Genomic DNA, 14367 nt, shown 5'->3' on the forward strand with positions numbered 1-14367 from the left:
CATGCGGACGTTCATTGTCCTGTTGGAACAGCAAGTTCTCTTGCCGGTTTAGGAATGGTAGAACGATGGGTTCGATGACGGTTTGGATGTACCGTGCACTATTCAGTGTCCCCTCGATGATCACCAGAGGTGTACGGCCAGTGTAGGAGATCGCTCCCCACACCATGATGCCGGGTGTTGGCCCTGTGTGCCTCGGTCGTATTCAGTCCTGATTGTGGCGCTCACCTGCACGGCGCCAAACACGCATATGACCATCATTGGCACCAAGGCAGAAGCGACTCTCATCGCTGAAGACGACACGTCTCCATTCGTCCCTCCATTCACGCCTGTCGCGACACCACTGGAGACGGGCTGCACGATGGTGGGGCGTGAGCGGAAGACGGCCTAACGTTGTGCGGGACCGTAGCCCAGCTTCATGGAGACGGTTGCGAATGGTCCTCGCCGATACCCCAGGAGCAACAGTGTCCCTAATTTGCTGGGACGTGACGGTGTGGTCCCCTACGGCACTGCGTAGGATCCTACGGTCTTGGCGTGCATCCGTGTGTCGCTGCGGTCCGGTCCCAGGTCGACGGGCACGTGCACCTTCTGCCGACCACTGGCGACAACATCTATGTACTGTGGAGACCTCACGTGCCACGTGTTGAGTAATTCGGCGGTACGTCCACCCGGCCTCCCGCATGCCCACTATACGCCCTCTCTCAAAGTCCGTCAACTGCACATACGGTTCACGTCCACGCTGTCACGGCATGCTACCAGTGTTAAAGACTGCGATGGAGCTCCGTATGCCACGGCAAACTGGCTGACACTGATGGCGGCGGTGCACAAATGCTGCGCAGCTAGCGCCATTCAACGGCCAACACCGCGGTTCCTGGTGTGTCTGCTGTGCCTTGCGTGTGATCATTGCTTGTACAGCCCTCTCGCAGTGTCTGGAGCAAGTATGGTAGGTCTGACACACCGGTGTCAATGTGTTCTTTTTTCCATTTCCAGGAGTGTAATTTAATGGTCTAACAAAGAAAACCAATTTTTGGTAATACATTGTAATTGGATAGATAAAAAATCTACTCGTCAAGCAGCGCTGTCTTGCATAAAAAATGATCCCATCCACACATCCACACTGTTAGAGAGCTGGAATGATGTGGTTGCACAAAAGACACTCATAGCGCTTACCAGTGACTATTCAGCTAACAGGACCAGAAGCCTCTGTCTCTTCGAAAAAATACGGACCTGTGATAAATGATGCCGTAAACCTGCACGACACACTGACCTTTTCAGGATGAAGTGGTACTGGTTGATTTGTGTGTTGATTTTCTGTTGCCCATATTCAGCATCCTGTCAGATGGAAGTGGGCTTCATCTGTTCACAAAATCTTTCTCTGCCAATCATTGTCCTTTTCCATGTGAGCAAGGAATTCTAAAGCAAAGGTCTCTCATGCTGGCAGGTGGACAGGAAGCAACTTGGGCACATTAGTAATTTTGAATGAATATCAAAGGATGATGTTTAGGATTTTACGCGCCGTGCTCGTGGGTATGTCCAATGTTTGGACAATTCTCTGTGCACTACATGTTTGCACACCACCACTCGTCTCCTCCTGCATTGCTGTGGCCACTGATTCCACTGACGATGAATCAATTCGTTTCCTCCCTCTACCAAGCTGCACAGCAAAAGAACCCGTCTTTTCAAATTTCTCAATCATTTCTCCAGACCCACGGCAGTCATAGGGCCAATGCCCTTCTTTTTTTTTCCCTCCCCAAACCCTTCAGTTTCCTGAAAATCAGATATCTTTATGCTACACCCACATATCAACTTGTATTAACTGTACATGGCCCTGTTAAATGTTTGCTTGCAGTCATATTGATGTCATCATTCTCTCAATCAAAAGATCTGTTTTTGGAGCATCTAGTTCCTTTGCGGCTTACTTTTCTTGGTAATTTGCATGTCTGTTCCCAGAGTGAGATTTTCAGTCTGTAGTGAGATTTTCATTCTGTAGTGGAGTGTGTGCTGATATGAAACTTCCTTAAAGCTGCATGCCACACTGAAACTCGAACTTGGGACCATCTCCTTTTGTGGGCAAGTGCTGTGCCAACTAATGACTCACAATCCATCCAGACAGGTTTACTTTTCTGTGAGCATTTAAAATAGGTTCAACATAGTTCATGTTTACACTGCACACACAAGCCGATTCCTGCACAGTAAACAACCAACTCCAGAAATTAGGTGCCATGTCTACCAACATGGTCACTTGACTGGACAATAAATGAGGCGCTCAGATCTGCAAGGCCTACAGCATACTGCCATCTATCCCACACTTAAGTTAACACCAGAGAAACCAGTGATATAGATTTTTTGTGAATTATCTTGTTTACAATGTTGGGATTACAGCACAGATGAACCTGACTCACCATAAGATCACTAGTTTTCAGAAGTATGAATAAATGCTGCAGTCTCACATTTTGATGGTGATGTGCTTTAGGCCATTATGATTCTCACAAGGGAAACTCCCCATCACCTCCCTCCCCCCCCCCCCCCCCCCCCCACACACACACACACAGATTTAGGTAGTAAGAGGGCCCAGTGGACCAGTGGACAGCCTGTCAAAAACTGAACACAGATAAAGCATGAAAACAGAAAGAAACTGTATGGAACCATGAAAGTGAAATGGAAACATTGAATGGTTCAAGCTTAAGAACAACATCGAGCACAGACGAACAGGCATGACATTGTGGTTACGTGGTGTCAGAGTTGGACTACAAACTGGACGAGCCTGTGTTCAAAGCTCCATCACTTCATTTTTCTTTTGTTTTTCTTCACAAAATTATGAACTGTCTGTTCATTCATTGCCGTGTCTGTTTGTTGTGCTCAAATTTACGTCTGTGTCGTATTTAATATTCACTTGCAACAGCAAATGGCATTTGAATGGGAACAACAAACATTTGATGACAAGGTGACAAGTCAACCAAATCGTCCACTGGAAAACACACATGGTGTGTAATACACGCCATTAGTGACGGTACATGTGTCATATGGTAGGAATCTCTTATCGACGCACCTATCTTGTACGTCTGATGAGTTAGTGAAATTTGCCTCCTTGTCCGATTTAGGTGTTTGTATGAATGTGAATCTGATACTCGCAAGGAAATGATGAAAATATAATAGTTTGTCACATAAGCTGCAACAAATGTACACAACAGTTTCACAATCACAGAGTTTTCTTTGTGATATATCAAAACGTATGTTTTTAAAATTTTTGAAAGTTTTGTTTCTTGAATTCCGTTGTCGTAACATTGTTCACACTCTTTTATTTGTTGTTTTCATTTAAGTGAGATATCTGTGTGGTATCTCGCCTGCTCTCACCATACATCACATTTCTTTGCAAAGTAATCTATTCTTACCACATGACTCATATTCTATCACCAATCTATACTATGACAATTGCCAATACTACAGAAAGAGAATCAATGTATACAAAGACAACTGCCAAGACTACAGAAAGTGAATAAACATTTACAGTCGCCGGATGGACAGTGGGTAATTACGTGAAAAAAGTAAACAAAAAAAGTGAAAAAAAGTTTAAAAAATATTAAAAAATTGAACACTGCTCATCCACTTTGCAGTCCAAAACTGTGACCACTTAACCATGACGCCATAGCTATCTAAGGACACTTGAAGTTGTACTTGTTAAGCTTGGACCATTCGTTATTTCTATTTTACTTTGCTTTCTCACAGTTCTGTACACCTTCTTCCTGTTTCCATGATTGATCTGTGCTCAGTTTTTGATGGGCTTTCTGCTGGACCGTCTTACCACTAAATCTGAGAGGGGGGGAGGGGGGGGGGGCAATGGAGAATTTCCCTTGTCGGCACCTCAAATGGTATGCTGTTTGATAAACTTCATAACTTAATATACTATAACTCATTCAGATCCCCACAAAATAGGTTTACTGTCAGTACAACATTAGCATACTCTGATGTCTGATCTAATTTTACTACAGTACACAATGAGTGAACTAGCATATCTGAGGAGTGGTCTATCCTCTAGCAGGATTTATGCTGAGTTAATGGGGTAGAGGTGTGCTTGCAATCCTGATGCGAGTTTCATGGAGTCCAGTAGTGTGGCAGATTTAAGTGCCGTATCTTTCAAATTGCAGTATCTATTTTATGCCTAACAGCCTTCAAAGAAAAGTAACCAATTAATCCACAAGGTGTCACAAGTTAAGGTGTTCATATGCTCTTGTGCTCCTTTACAGTAGCTGACACTGGTACCGATATCGTAGCATAATGTGAAAGGAGAAGTAAAACTGATTGCAGAATAATATTGTGTTTGAGTCCTTAGTTTACACTTGCTTACACTTAGTTTACTTGTCACTCTAAGAAGACTCTTGTCATTGTGGTTTATAGGAGCAGCTGTTTTGATAGATGTCAGAAGGTGGTATGTTTCTGTGGACAGATATTCACTCATTTTCAGTTTGATTGTAAGGAACTGTTGTGGTCTAGCTTTGTACAAGATATGCGAAAAAATTGAGTGGTGTCTCATTCCCAAATCTGAAACTGGTGCAGTTATTATGAGAGTAATTTAGGTTCGTTTCTACAGATATCATGCTGCATGTGTAATATTTCTGATTTCTTCTTTGTAGCTGTAGATTTTAACAAATTTCTCTCTCACCAATGTTGTACAAAATGTAATCGTGAGGTTACATACAATTTTTATAGGAAACAGTAAGGTAACATCAGCTGCTGCCTTTTACCATTATGAAGACATAACACTTTATTTTTGTCTAGAAATGAACTTTAAATTCTGAATATGCCCTTGTTTTTTATAAATGGAAGTAGTCCCCAACTTGAAGGTTGGTTTGGACACCAAGTGCTTTACTAGACACAGTGGAGACACGGAAAATGCCTTTGCATTCCTCCAACCTGTGAACTGACTTACCACCCAGCAACAAGAGGACCTACAGTTCAATATGGATTCCAAACCACTATGGCAGTAAATAGGGTTGTATGTGTAAATCATTGGCAGAGCCGAAATAAATGATAACTGTCAGAAACATTTGAATGACCAACTGAGGATTTAGCCTAAACCTTCAGTTTTAGATTTCCCAACAATCCACATTATGCTTGTTCTTTAATATCTTTATTTTTTATTATAAACATTCATATTTGTAAATGTTTTCTGTGTTCCATGCTTCAATGTTTGTAAAGATATTACTATTTTCAGTCTGATAACAAGCGTGCTGCTTTGGAGGAGACAAAGAACTACACCACCCAAAGCCTGGCAAGTGTGGCGTATCAGATCAACACATTAGCGTACAATTTTCTGCATCTTCTTGATTTGCAGACTGCACAGCTGGCAGAAATGGAAAGTCAGATGAATCACATTGCTCAGGTAAAATGCTAGTTCCTCTGAATAATTAGTTATCTGAGAATATTTGAAATTTTGGCAAATAGATAAGTCCTGATAATTAAGGAAAGTATTTCGAAAGTTGGAACAGTAAAGGGGATTTTATGATCATTTGTAAATGAGATTAATTGTATGAAAAGCTTCCTGAGTACTGAATATCTTACTTCATTTAAATGTCATATTAATGTAAATAATTTTTTACAAAATCTTGTATATATCTCTGCTTCTCTAATCTTGTTACTCTTGTGAAATAACCTCCCATAGAACAGTGTGACATGCTATTATTCTGTAGAAATACAGCAAAATATTTGAACTAATAATCAAGCAGAAGTATTTTCTCATATTCTGACATGTTTTTTCTCCTTTTACCTGGTTCCTTATTGACATTTTACCTTAAATCCTGAATAGTTTAATTTTTTTAAATATTCTTCCTCTAGTTTGTTGCATGCTTTTTGTTTTTATGCGCATCTTTTGCTGCTTGATAATTTTTCTCTGTGTGTATTTGATTGCAGTTCTATTTTGCAAATTTTATTTGTAGATGGAGAAGCTTCATTTATTACATAATAGAGTATATATTTTTATTTCAGACTGTAATGATTCACAAAGAGAAAGTAGCTCGCCGTGAGATTGGTGTTTTGACAGCCAATAAAACATCAGCGCGACAGTACAAAATCATTGCTCCTGCCAATCCAGAAAAGCCTATAAAATATGTTCGCAAACCTATTGATTACACAGGTAAGATATACTGTAGTGCCTACAGCAATTTCATTGTCTTGTACATTAGAGACCTAGGACATGCAGTAGAACTGGGAGTCAATGACTTTCAAACTTAATACCTTCATTTATTGAAATAATGTGCCTTTCGTTGACATCAGATTGTTTCTTAATTTCAACTGTTAATTGCATATTTTATAGAGCTTTAACAGAAACTAATACCTCTCCTTTTATTCTATCTTCTAGCTTTCTGTGTAGTAACTTCCTGACGAAAATAGTAATGTAAACTGCAAGACTTAGTTTATTACATTTGTCTATTGTCTCTGTCAGTTGTAATCTACAGTAGCAGCTGCATTAAACTTCTGGTGGACACGTCTGCTGATTTTACGTGAGTGGGTGTGCCACGACATTTACACTACAGTTTTGTCTTTACACAATAATTGTTGTTAGACAAACCAGATTGTTAAACATGAAAGAAAACAGCTTGTCATTGCATTATTTATTTGTTATTCATTTACATAAGGTATAAATAAGTAAAAAAAAAACAGTCACATTGTTAAAGTAGTTTACATCAGTAGACAGAACAAATCCACAGCAACAATTATTGCACATTGGCTTTGTCCTGACATTTCTTTGTCATCCACATTGGTGATATATTGCAGGTTCGGGTTTATCAAGAATTGGTTCTCCTTAACAGGGATGGCTAGAGGACAAATGTAAGGATGTAGAAGCTTATCTCACTAGGGGTAAGATAGATACTGCCTACAGGAAAATTAAAGAGACCTTTGGAGAGAAGAGAACCACGTGTATGAATATCAAGAGCTCAGATGGCAACCGAGTTCTAAGAAAAGAAGGGAAGGCAGAAAAGTGGAAGGAGTATATAGAAGGTTTATATAAGGGTGATGTACTTGAGGACAATATTATGGAAATGGAAGAGGATGTAGATGAAGACGAAATGGGAGATACGATACTGCGTAAAGAATTTGACAGAGCACTGAAAGACCTGAGTCGAAACAAGGCCCCGGAGTAGACAACATTCCATTAGAACTACTGACGGCCTTGGGAGAGCCAGTCATGACAAAACTCTACCAGCTGGTGAGCAAGATGTATGAGACAGGCGAAATACCCTCAGACTTCAAGAAGAATATAATAATTCCAATCCCAAAGAAAGCAGGTGCTGACAGATGTGAAAATTACCGAACTATCAGTTTAATAAGTCACAGCTGCAAAATACTAACGCGAATTCTTTACAGACGAATGGAAAAACTGGTAGATGCGGACCTCGGGGAGGATCAGTTTGGATTCCGTCGAAATGTTGGAACACGTGAGGCAATACTGACCTTAAGACTTATCTTAGAAGAAAGATTAAGAAAAGGCAAACCTACGTTTCTAGTATTTGTAGACTTAGAGAAAGCTTTTGACAATGTTGACTGGAATACTCTTTTTCAAATTCTAAAGGTGGCAGGGGTAAAATACAGGGAGCGAAAGGCTATTTACAATTTGTACAGAAACCAGGTGGCAGTCATAAGAGTCGAGGGGCATGAAAGGGAAGCAGTGGTTGGGAAAGGAGTGAGACAGGGTTGTAGCCTCTCCCCGATATTATTCAATCTGTATATTGAGCAAGCAGTAAAGGAAACAAAAGAGAAATTTGGAGTAGGTATTAAAATTCATAGAGACGAAGTAAAAACTTTGAGGTTCGCCGATGACATTGTAATTGTATCAGAGACGGCAAAGGACTTGGAAGAGCAGTTGAATGGAATGGACAGTGTCTTGAAAGGAGGATATAAGATGAACATCAACAAAAGCAAAACGAGGATAATGGAATGTAGTCAAATTAAATTGGGTGATGCTGAGGGAATTAGATTAGGAAAAGAGACACTTAAAGTAGTAAAGGAGTTTTGCTATTTAGGAAGTAAAATAACTGATGATGGTCGAAGTAGAGAGGATATAAAATGTAGACTAGCAATGGCAAGGAAAGCGTTTCTGAAGAAGAGAAATTTGTTAACATCGAATATAGATTTAAGTGTCAGGAAATCATTTCTGAAAATATTTGTTTGGAGTGTAGCCATGTATGGAAGTGAAACATGGACGATAACTAGTTTGGACAAGAAGAGAATAGAAGCTTTCGAAATGTGGTGCTACAGAAGAATACTGAAGATAAGGTGGATAGATCATGTAACTAATGAGGAGGTATTGAATAGGATTGGGGAGAAGAGAAGTTTGTGGCACAACTTGACTAGAAGAAGGGATCGGTTGGTAGGACATGTTTTGAGACATCAAGGGATCACAAATTTAGCATTGGAGGGCAGTGTGGAGGGTAAAAATCGTAGAGGGAGACCGAGAGATGAGTACACTAAGCAGATTCAGAAGGATGTAGGTTGTAGTAGGTACTGGGAGATGAAGCAGCTTGCACAGGATAGAGTAGCATGGAGAGCTGCATCAAACCAGTCTCAGGACTGAAGACAACAACAACAACATCTGACTCTTTCTAGAAGTTTTTGTATGTCCTTCGGAAGGTTTGTTAGTTTTGCTCTTAGTTCTAGGTGAGCGTTCGTAAGACTATACAATAGTTTTTCTGAAACAGCTGTCACCTATCTTCATTATCTGGATTGTTGCTTCTAAAAATGATGATTAGATTAAGTCCTGCAATATGAAGATGTCGGTAGAATAATGCATGTGGCCATCATCTGGTTATTCTGGCTGTTGTATAGATGCACACATCTGACCCACACTATCCACCACTCCATTGATTCTATTGTAGTCTAAATTTACTGCTGATTTTCCAGTATAGACATCATTTGCATTTGCATTATGCATTGTAGAGAGGAGAATAATGGTTTTTTGTGTGACAATCAGAGGTTTGTAGAAATCATACTGAAAGCCATTGAGTGTAATTTTGATATTCTTAGTGCTACTAGCCTGATATTTAGGGGTTTTCCTTCTTTTTCCAAAAGTGCTGATGCCAGATAACTTGTTATCCAGCGGATTCTGAGCTAGGCTATAGCTTTGTAATAGGTATCAGTCGTAACATTCCTATTCGTGCTGTCCATGAGAATTAGCAGTCTTATATAAGTCTGCAAGCTTTCATGGCTGTTGTCATTGAAGTTAAAATCTTCTGGGTTGTTAGGCTGCAGCATGTTTCTTGAAACAATAGACATTTTGGCACCTCTGCTGGGATCTTCTTCAGGATCTTGTGATGTCCGCTCTCTATAGTGGACATCACAAGATCATGAGAAGATCCGAACAGAGAGTTCAAAATGTCGATCATTTGAAGAAATATATGGCCTAACAACACAGAGAATTTTAGCTTCGATCTTCAGCTTAATTTGACTTTAGGTGTAGCCCAGCCAACTGCCGTGTGCCCTTCGAAATTAGCAAGTAAAATGTATTTGCATCACTAAGGACGTATATTTTGATAGTGTACTTCACCCACTTATGTGGAATGTAGTGTACAAACCCAGTGGCCTCTAAAAGTCTGCAATATTTTATCAGTTGCAACAGATTTGCTGACGGTACAGTGGGAAATCCAGTTATTTATAAATTTTTGGTGAAACTCACAGAGAGATGCCAAATTATCTGTAGATTTTCATTCAGTTGTTTCTTCTATATTGTCAAACCTAACTGTTTTAAGAAGAAAACTAAAATGTTTGTAACTGAAAAGTGATTGTAAGATAGACATACCAGTGCCCATGGATGCCCACAGTTCCCTGCAGCTCGCAGGTTAAAAACAGTGCTCCAAAAGAAACATGATTTTCTTCTAATATATGTATCTGCAGTCTCAAGCTCGAGAACAGTTCAGGTAAAATTCTGATCATATTTTAGCTCTTGTTTTTCCTGCAGCTAGGGGCTGATTACTACGAATAGTTTCGCTGTCTTTCAGTATAAAATGTGTAGTTACCTGCTGTACCCATAATGTGCAGCACTCTTCTGTCTGTCATCTCACACCTGCGACTGTTCAGATTCACTACTGTGGTAGGATTCAGTATCTTCCATATCGAAATAACTACACACTACACACATTGTAACTTCTTCATCCATGCACCTGCCATTCAAAAACAAGTAATGGGCTGCCTGTAACACCCTTTGAAATCCCACACCATTTGCCAGAGAGTAGCTGGAGCCAGACTAGGGAATTAGTGCCCAACGTGTATGTTGCCATTAACAACACAGCACGAACAGCTGCATTTGCCAGTGATCTGGGGAGGGATCCTATTTTTCCAATGTTTTGAATAGGCACAGTGTTATTATTTCTGGTGTTATTGTTTGGGGAGCCATTGGGTATAACTTCATGTCACAGCTGGTAGAGATTGAGGGAGCTCTGACAGCACAGTGCTAGGTCATGGGCATCTTCCATCCTGATGTGTTACCTCTCATGTGATAGTGTTGTGGTGTCAAGTTTCAACTTGGACATTGCTCATTCGCACATGGCATATGTCTCTATGAACTGTGTGCATGTTGAAGTACTCCCATGGCCAGCAGTAGTCCCGTGTCTGTCCCTGGCAGAATGTGTAGGACCAGCTCAGATGTCAGCTCTGTCCCAGTGCCAGTATCCAGGATATCAAGAATCAGTTATGACATTTGTGGGCCACCTTGCCTCAGGAGAGGATACAATCCCACCCTTCCCATCTGAATCAGTGCGTGTGTGCAGGATAGAGCGCATGCAACATCATACTGATGTATGGAATCATATCGCCAATTCTTTGTAAATTTCATGCAATTTTGTAATCAGTGAAATAACATTTATACACCCTTGGAGTAAGTTTCGTTACATTTTCTTGCCCCCCTTCTGGATGCTTCACTTTTTTTCTGAGGCAGTATATTTCACTGGTGAAAAGTAAAGTCATATGACATTGTTGCATGGGAGTCACCAAAGGGCAAGCTCAACCACCTAACAGGAAAGGTTTTTCTTTACTTCAAGTACAATGGCACCTTTTCTTGAGGAAGTGTAACGGTTTTGTGTTCTAAGTGTGTGTGATAAATGTAGGTGACCGTATATGGTTGTATATTCTAGTTTCATGACTGTGTTGGAGGGAAGGGAAAGGATGAAACCTTGTGCCATCACACAGTCTTCTTATCTCAAATAGCACCAAGGGAGCCACCAGGCTTAAAACACGCATTTGGCGAATGGATCACCATCAACTGTGTCACATTCTCCCATTTCATGGGACACTGCAGAGAGGTTTCGAATTTAATTCACGAACTATATGCCACCAGGAACTTTATGCCACCACCCCTTCTCCCCTTTTTGCTGGGAAGGCAGAGGGAAAGCGGCCAACAGTATGTTATGTGGTGAATGCAGGCAGTTATCCATCCAAGTACTGCCTACGTCGAACACTGCTTACCTTCAGTTATTGGATGATGACCACTATATGCAATGAGGCTAGGCAGTTGGCTGTAGGAAGCTGCAACTTTCATCTAGAGTGCAACTTGTGGGCCCAGCACTTTGGGCCTAGTCATGAAACTGATTAGCAAAATGTTTAGCTAGCCACCTGGTACTTTGTAGCCCTGCTCATATGTAGTCTTCTGCAACAGAGAAGTATGAATGTTTTATGTGCCAGTCAGAATTATTAACATTAATGATGCTGAACTCAACAATCTGAATTGGCTTCTGAGTTTTCCGTATCCCTGCTCTTCTTTATTGCATTTGAAAGGCCAGCCTAGACACTTTTCAGTAAGTGGTACCCAAGACTAAAAATGCTTGTAATAAACATCACACTTAATTTTTGAGAGATGTACATATCCAAATAGTTCCATCACACCTTCCCTTGGCTAGGCTGCTCAACAGTTTCTAGAAAGCTTTAAGTCAAACTGAAATGAGATACAGTAAACTAAATGTTATACAGATTTTGTTTTTCATAAAATTCCCTATTTGTTTATGTTATAACTACAAATCATAACTGAGTCCGAGTCTAGCGGCTGCTGGCTGGCTGGCCACTTAGGTGGCGCTGCTTCTGCATGGCTGGCAGACAGCGCCGCATGTAGAGCACATGCGCAACTGCGTGGTGTCACTTTTCCCCCTTTGAAGTTTTTGCACAGGTCTTGATGGAGGCGGCCTATAGATTGCTAAAGTCCATAGGTGTTGTTTGACTGCCCGTAAAGTCTCGAGGAGGCGGCTTCCCTTATGGACGGAAGTGTCCCTGATGATAACAGGTCGAGATGACAGGAGATGTGGGGGTCGAATCTGCTGGGGCCCCAGTCACCAATCTGCCCATTGCAGCACGTCTGGTTGCTATAACAGGAGACATGAGCAATGTGTCCACGTCCGTAGGAGAAGGAGGCAAGGAGAGTTGCTCCACAGATGATGGTCATTTGGTTCGTGCATGGGCACGTCTCCTGATGGCGTCAGTTCTTGCGCTGGCACCGATATGATGGTGAGAGGACTGCGTGGTGAGTAATGAGAGATTCCAGGATCCCGAGCATCAGGTAGAGCCAACGGTGGTGTAGCGGCATCCGTAACAGGCGTTGCCGGCACACGAGGCCGAAGCTGGTCCGAATGACATACTGCAGCACCCAAGTCCGTCTGGTTTTCATACAGGCGTTGTCCACGGTGTCGTAAGATGCGGCCAGGACTCCATTTTGGCTGCGTACCATATCCCCGTACCCATACAAGATCACCGGCTGTGAACTGGCCAAGCGAAGGCACCCGTGGCCGTGAGATGGAAGGCCGCAGAAGATGAAGTAGTATGCGGGGCTGTTGGGCATGGAAGAGCTCAGCCAGGCTGCGGTCGCCCATGGGGGTGAAACGGTAAGAAGCCAGAAATTGGAGAAGCGCAAAGCGTAGTAGTTCTGCAACAGATCAGAAGTCTTAGCGGACGGACGATCTGGCCAACCATTCTGAATACAGTGTAAAACACAGGAGAGGGTAGGGGCAGAACCCATAGCAGTCGCCAGCCGGTCCCCGGTGATGGAGAAACCGTCCACAACCCGCTGCTCGGCAACATCCAGGTGGAAACACAAAAGTTCGTCCCTATTGAATGCCAGATCAGGACCCATGGGAAGGCGAGACATTGCATCAGCATTTGATGTTGAACTGTCGGCCGGAAATTAATCTCATAATTGAAACGACACAAGTAAAGAGCCCAACACTGGAGTTGGTGTGCAGCCTTGTCGGGAAGTGACATTGATGGATGAAACAAGGAAACAAGCGGTTTGTGATCTGTAACAAGATGAAATTTGGATCCATAGAGAAAAACACCAAACTTATGAAGAGCACAACTAATGGCCAAAGCTTCTTTTTCAATTTGAGAATACTTTTGTTGGGCATCCGTGAGCATTTTGGAGGCATAAGCATTGGGTTGTTCAGAACCGTCAGAAAAACTGTGTGCAAGGACTGCACCGACCCCGTATTGAGAGGCGTCCGTGGCAAGAACAAGATGTTGGCCAGGTCGATAAGTAGCCAGGCACGGGGCCTGTTTCAGTATAGTCTTCAATTTCTGGAAAGCCATATCGCAGGACGCGGACCAGTGAAAAGGCACGTTTTTATGCAGCAGGCAATGCAACGGTTGAGCTACCGAAGTAGCAGACAGTAAAAACTTGTGATAGTATGCTATTTTCCCGAAGAAGGCCTGCAGTTCCTAAACAGATGTAGGGCAAGGAAGGGCATCGATCGCAGCAACAGTTTGCTGAAGTGGACGAATACCATCCCAAGAGAGTTGAAACCCCAAATACGTGATAGATGCCTGAAAAAAATTTTGATTTCTGAAGATTACACTTAAGACCGGCAGTCTGTAAGACATGAGAAAGGGTGCGGAGATTTTGAAGATGTTCATCAGTGGTGGAGCCAGTGACAACAATGTCGTCCATGTAATTTATAAACCCAGGGACAGTGAGCAATAATTGTTCCAAGAATCGCTGAAAGAGAGCAGGGGCACTGGCAACCCCGAATGGCAATCGTGTTGGTATTGATAGAGGCCGAAATGCGTGTTAAGGACCAGGAACTGCCGGGAAGCAGCGTCGAGAGTAAGTTGATAATAAGCTTCTGACAGGTCAAGTTTAGAAAAATACTGGCCTCCAGCAAGTTTAGTGAACAATTCTTCAGGTCGAGGCATAGGGTGGGTGTTGATGAGGCATTGAACATTTACAGTGGCTTTGAAATCGCCACAGAGATGAATATGACCATTTGGCTTAGCAATGACAACAGGAGAGGAGCACTCACTGGAAGTGACAGGAAGCAAGACCCCTGAAGCAGTGAGACGATCCAGCTCCCATTTGACCTGATCACGAAGGGCCGCAGGAATGGGCCGAGCCCGAAAAAACTTAGG

At 42.2% G+C, this 14367-nt stretch overlaps 1 protein-coding gene across 1 annotated transcript in view; it reads left to right on the forward strand.

The window, feature by feature from the left end:
- Nucleotides 1-14367, forward strand: part of LOC126266640 (abl interactor 2) — a 49827-nt gene that overhangs the window by 20608 nt on the left and 14852 nt on the right. The window contains exons 3-4 of the mRNA XM_049971030.1: nt 5210-5377; nt 5980-6127. Of these exons, the coding sequence (XP_049826987.1) occupies nt 5210-5377; nt 5980-6127 (316 nt within the window). The remainder of the gene's footprint in view (nt 1-5209; nt 5378-5979; nt 6128-14367) is intronic.

The sequence above is a fragment of the Schistocerca gregaria genome, chromosome 4, assembly GCF_023897955.1.
Source record: "Schistocerca gregaria isolate iqSchGreg1 chromosome 4, iqSchGreg1.2, whole genome shotgun sequence".
Classification (NCBI taxonomy): Eukaryota; Metazoa; Arthropoda; class Insecta; order Orthoptera; family Acrididae; genus Schistocerca; species Schistocerca gregaria.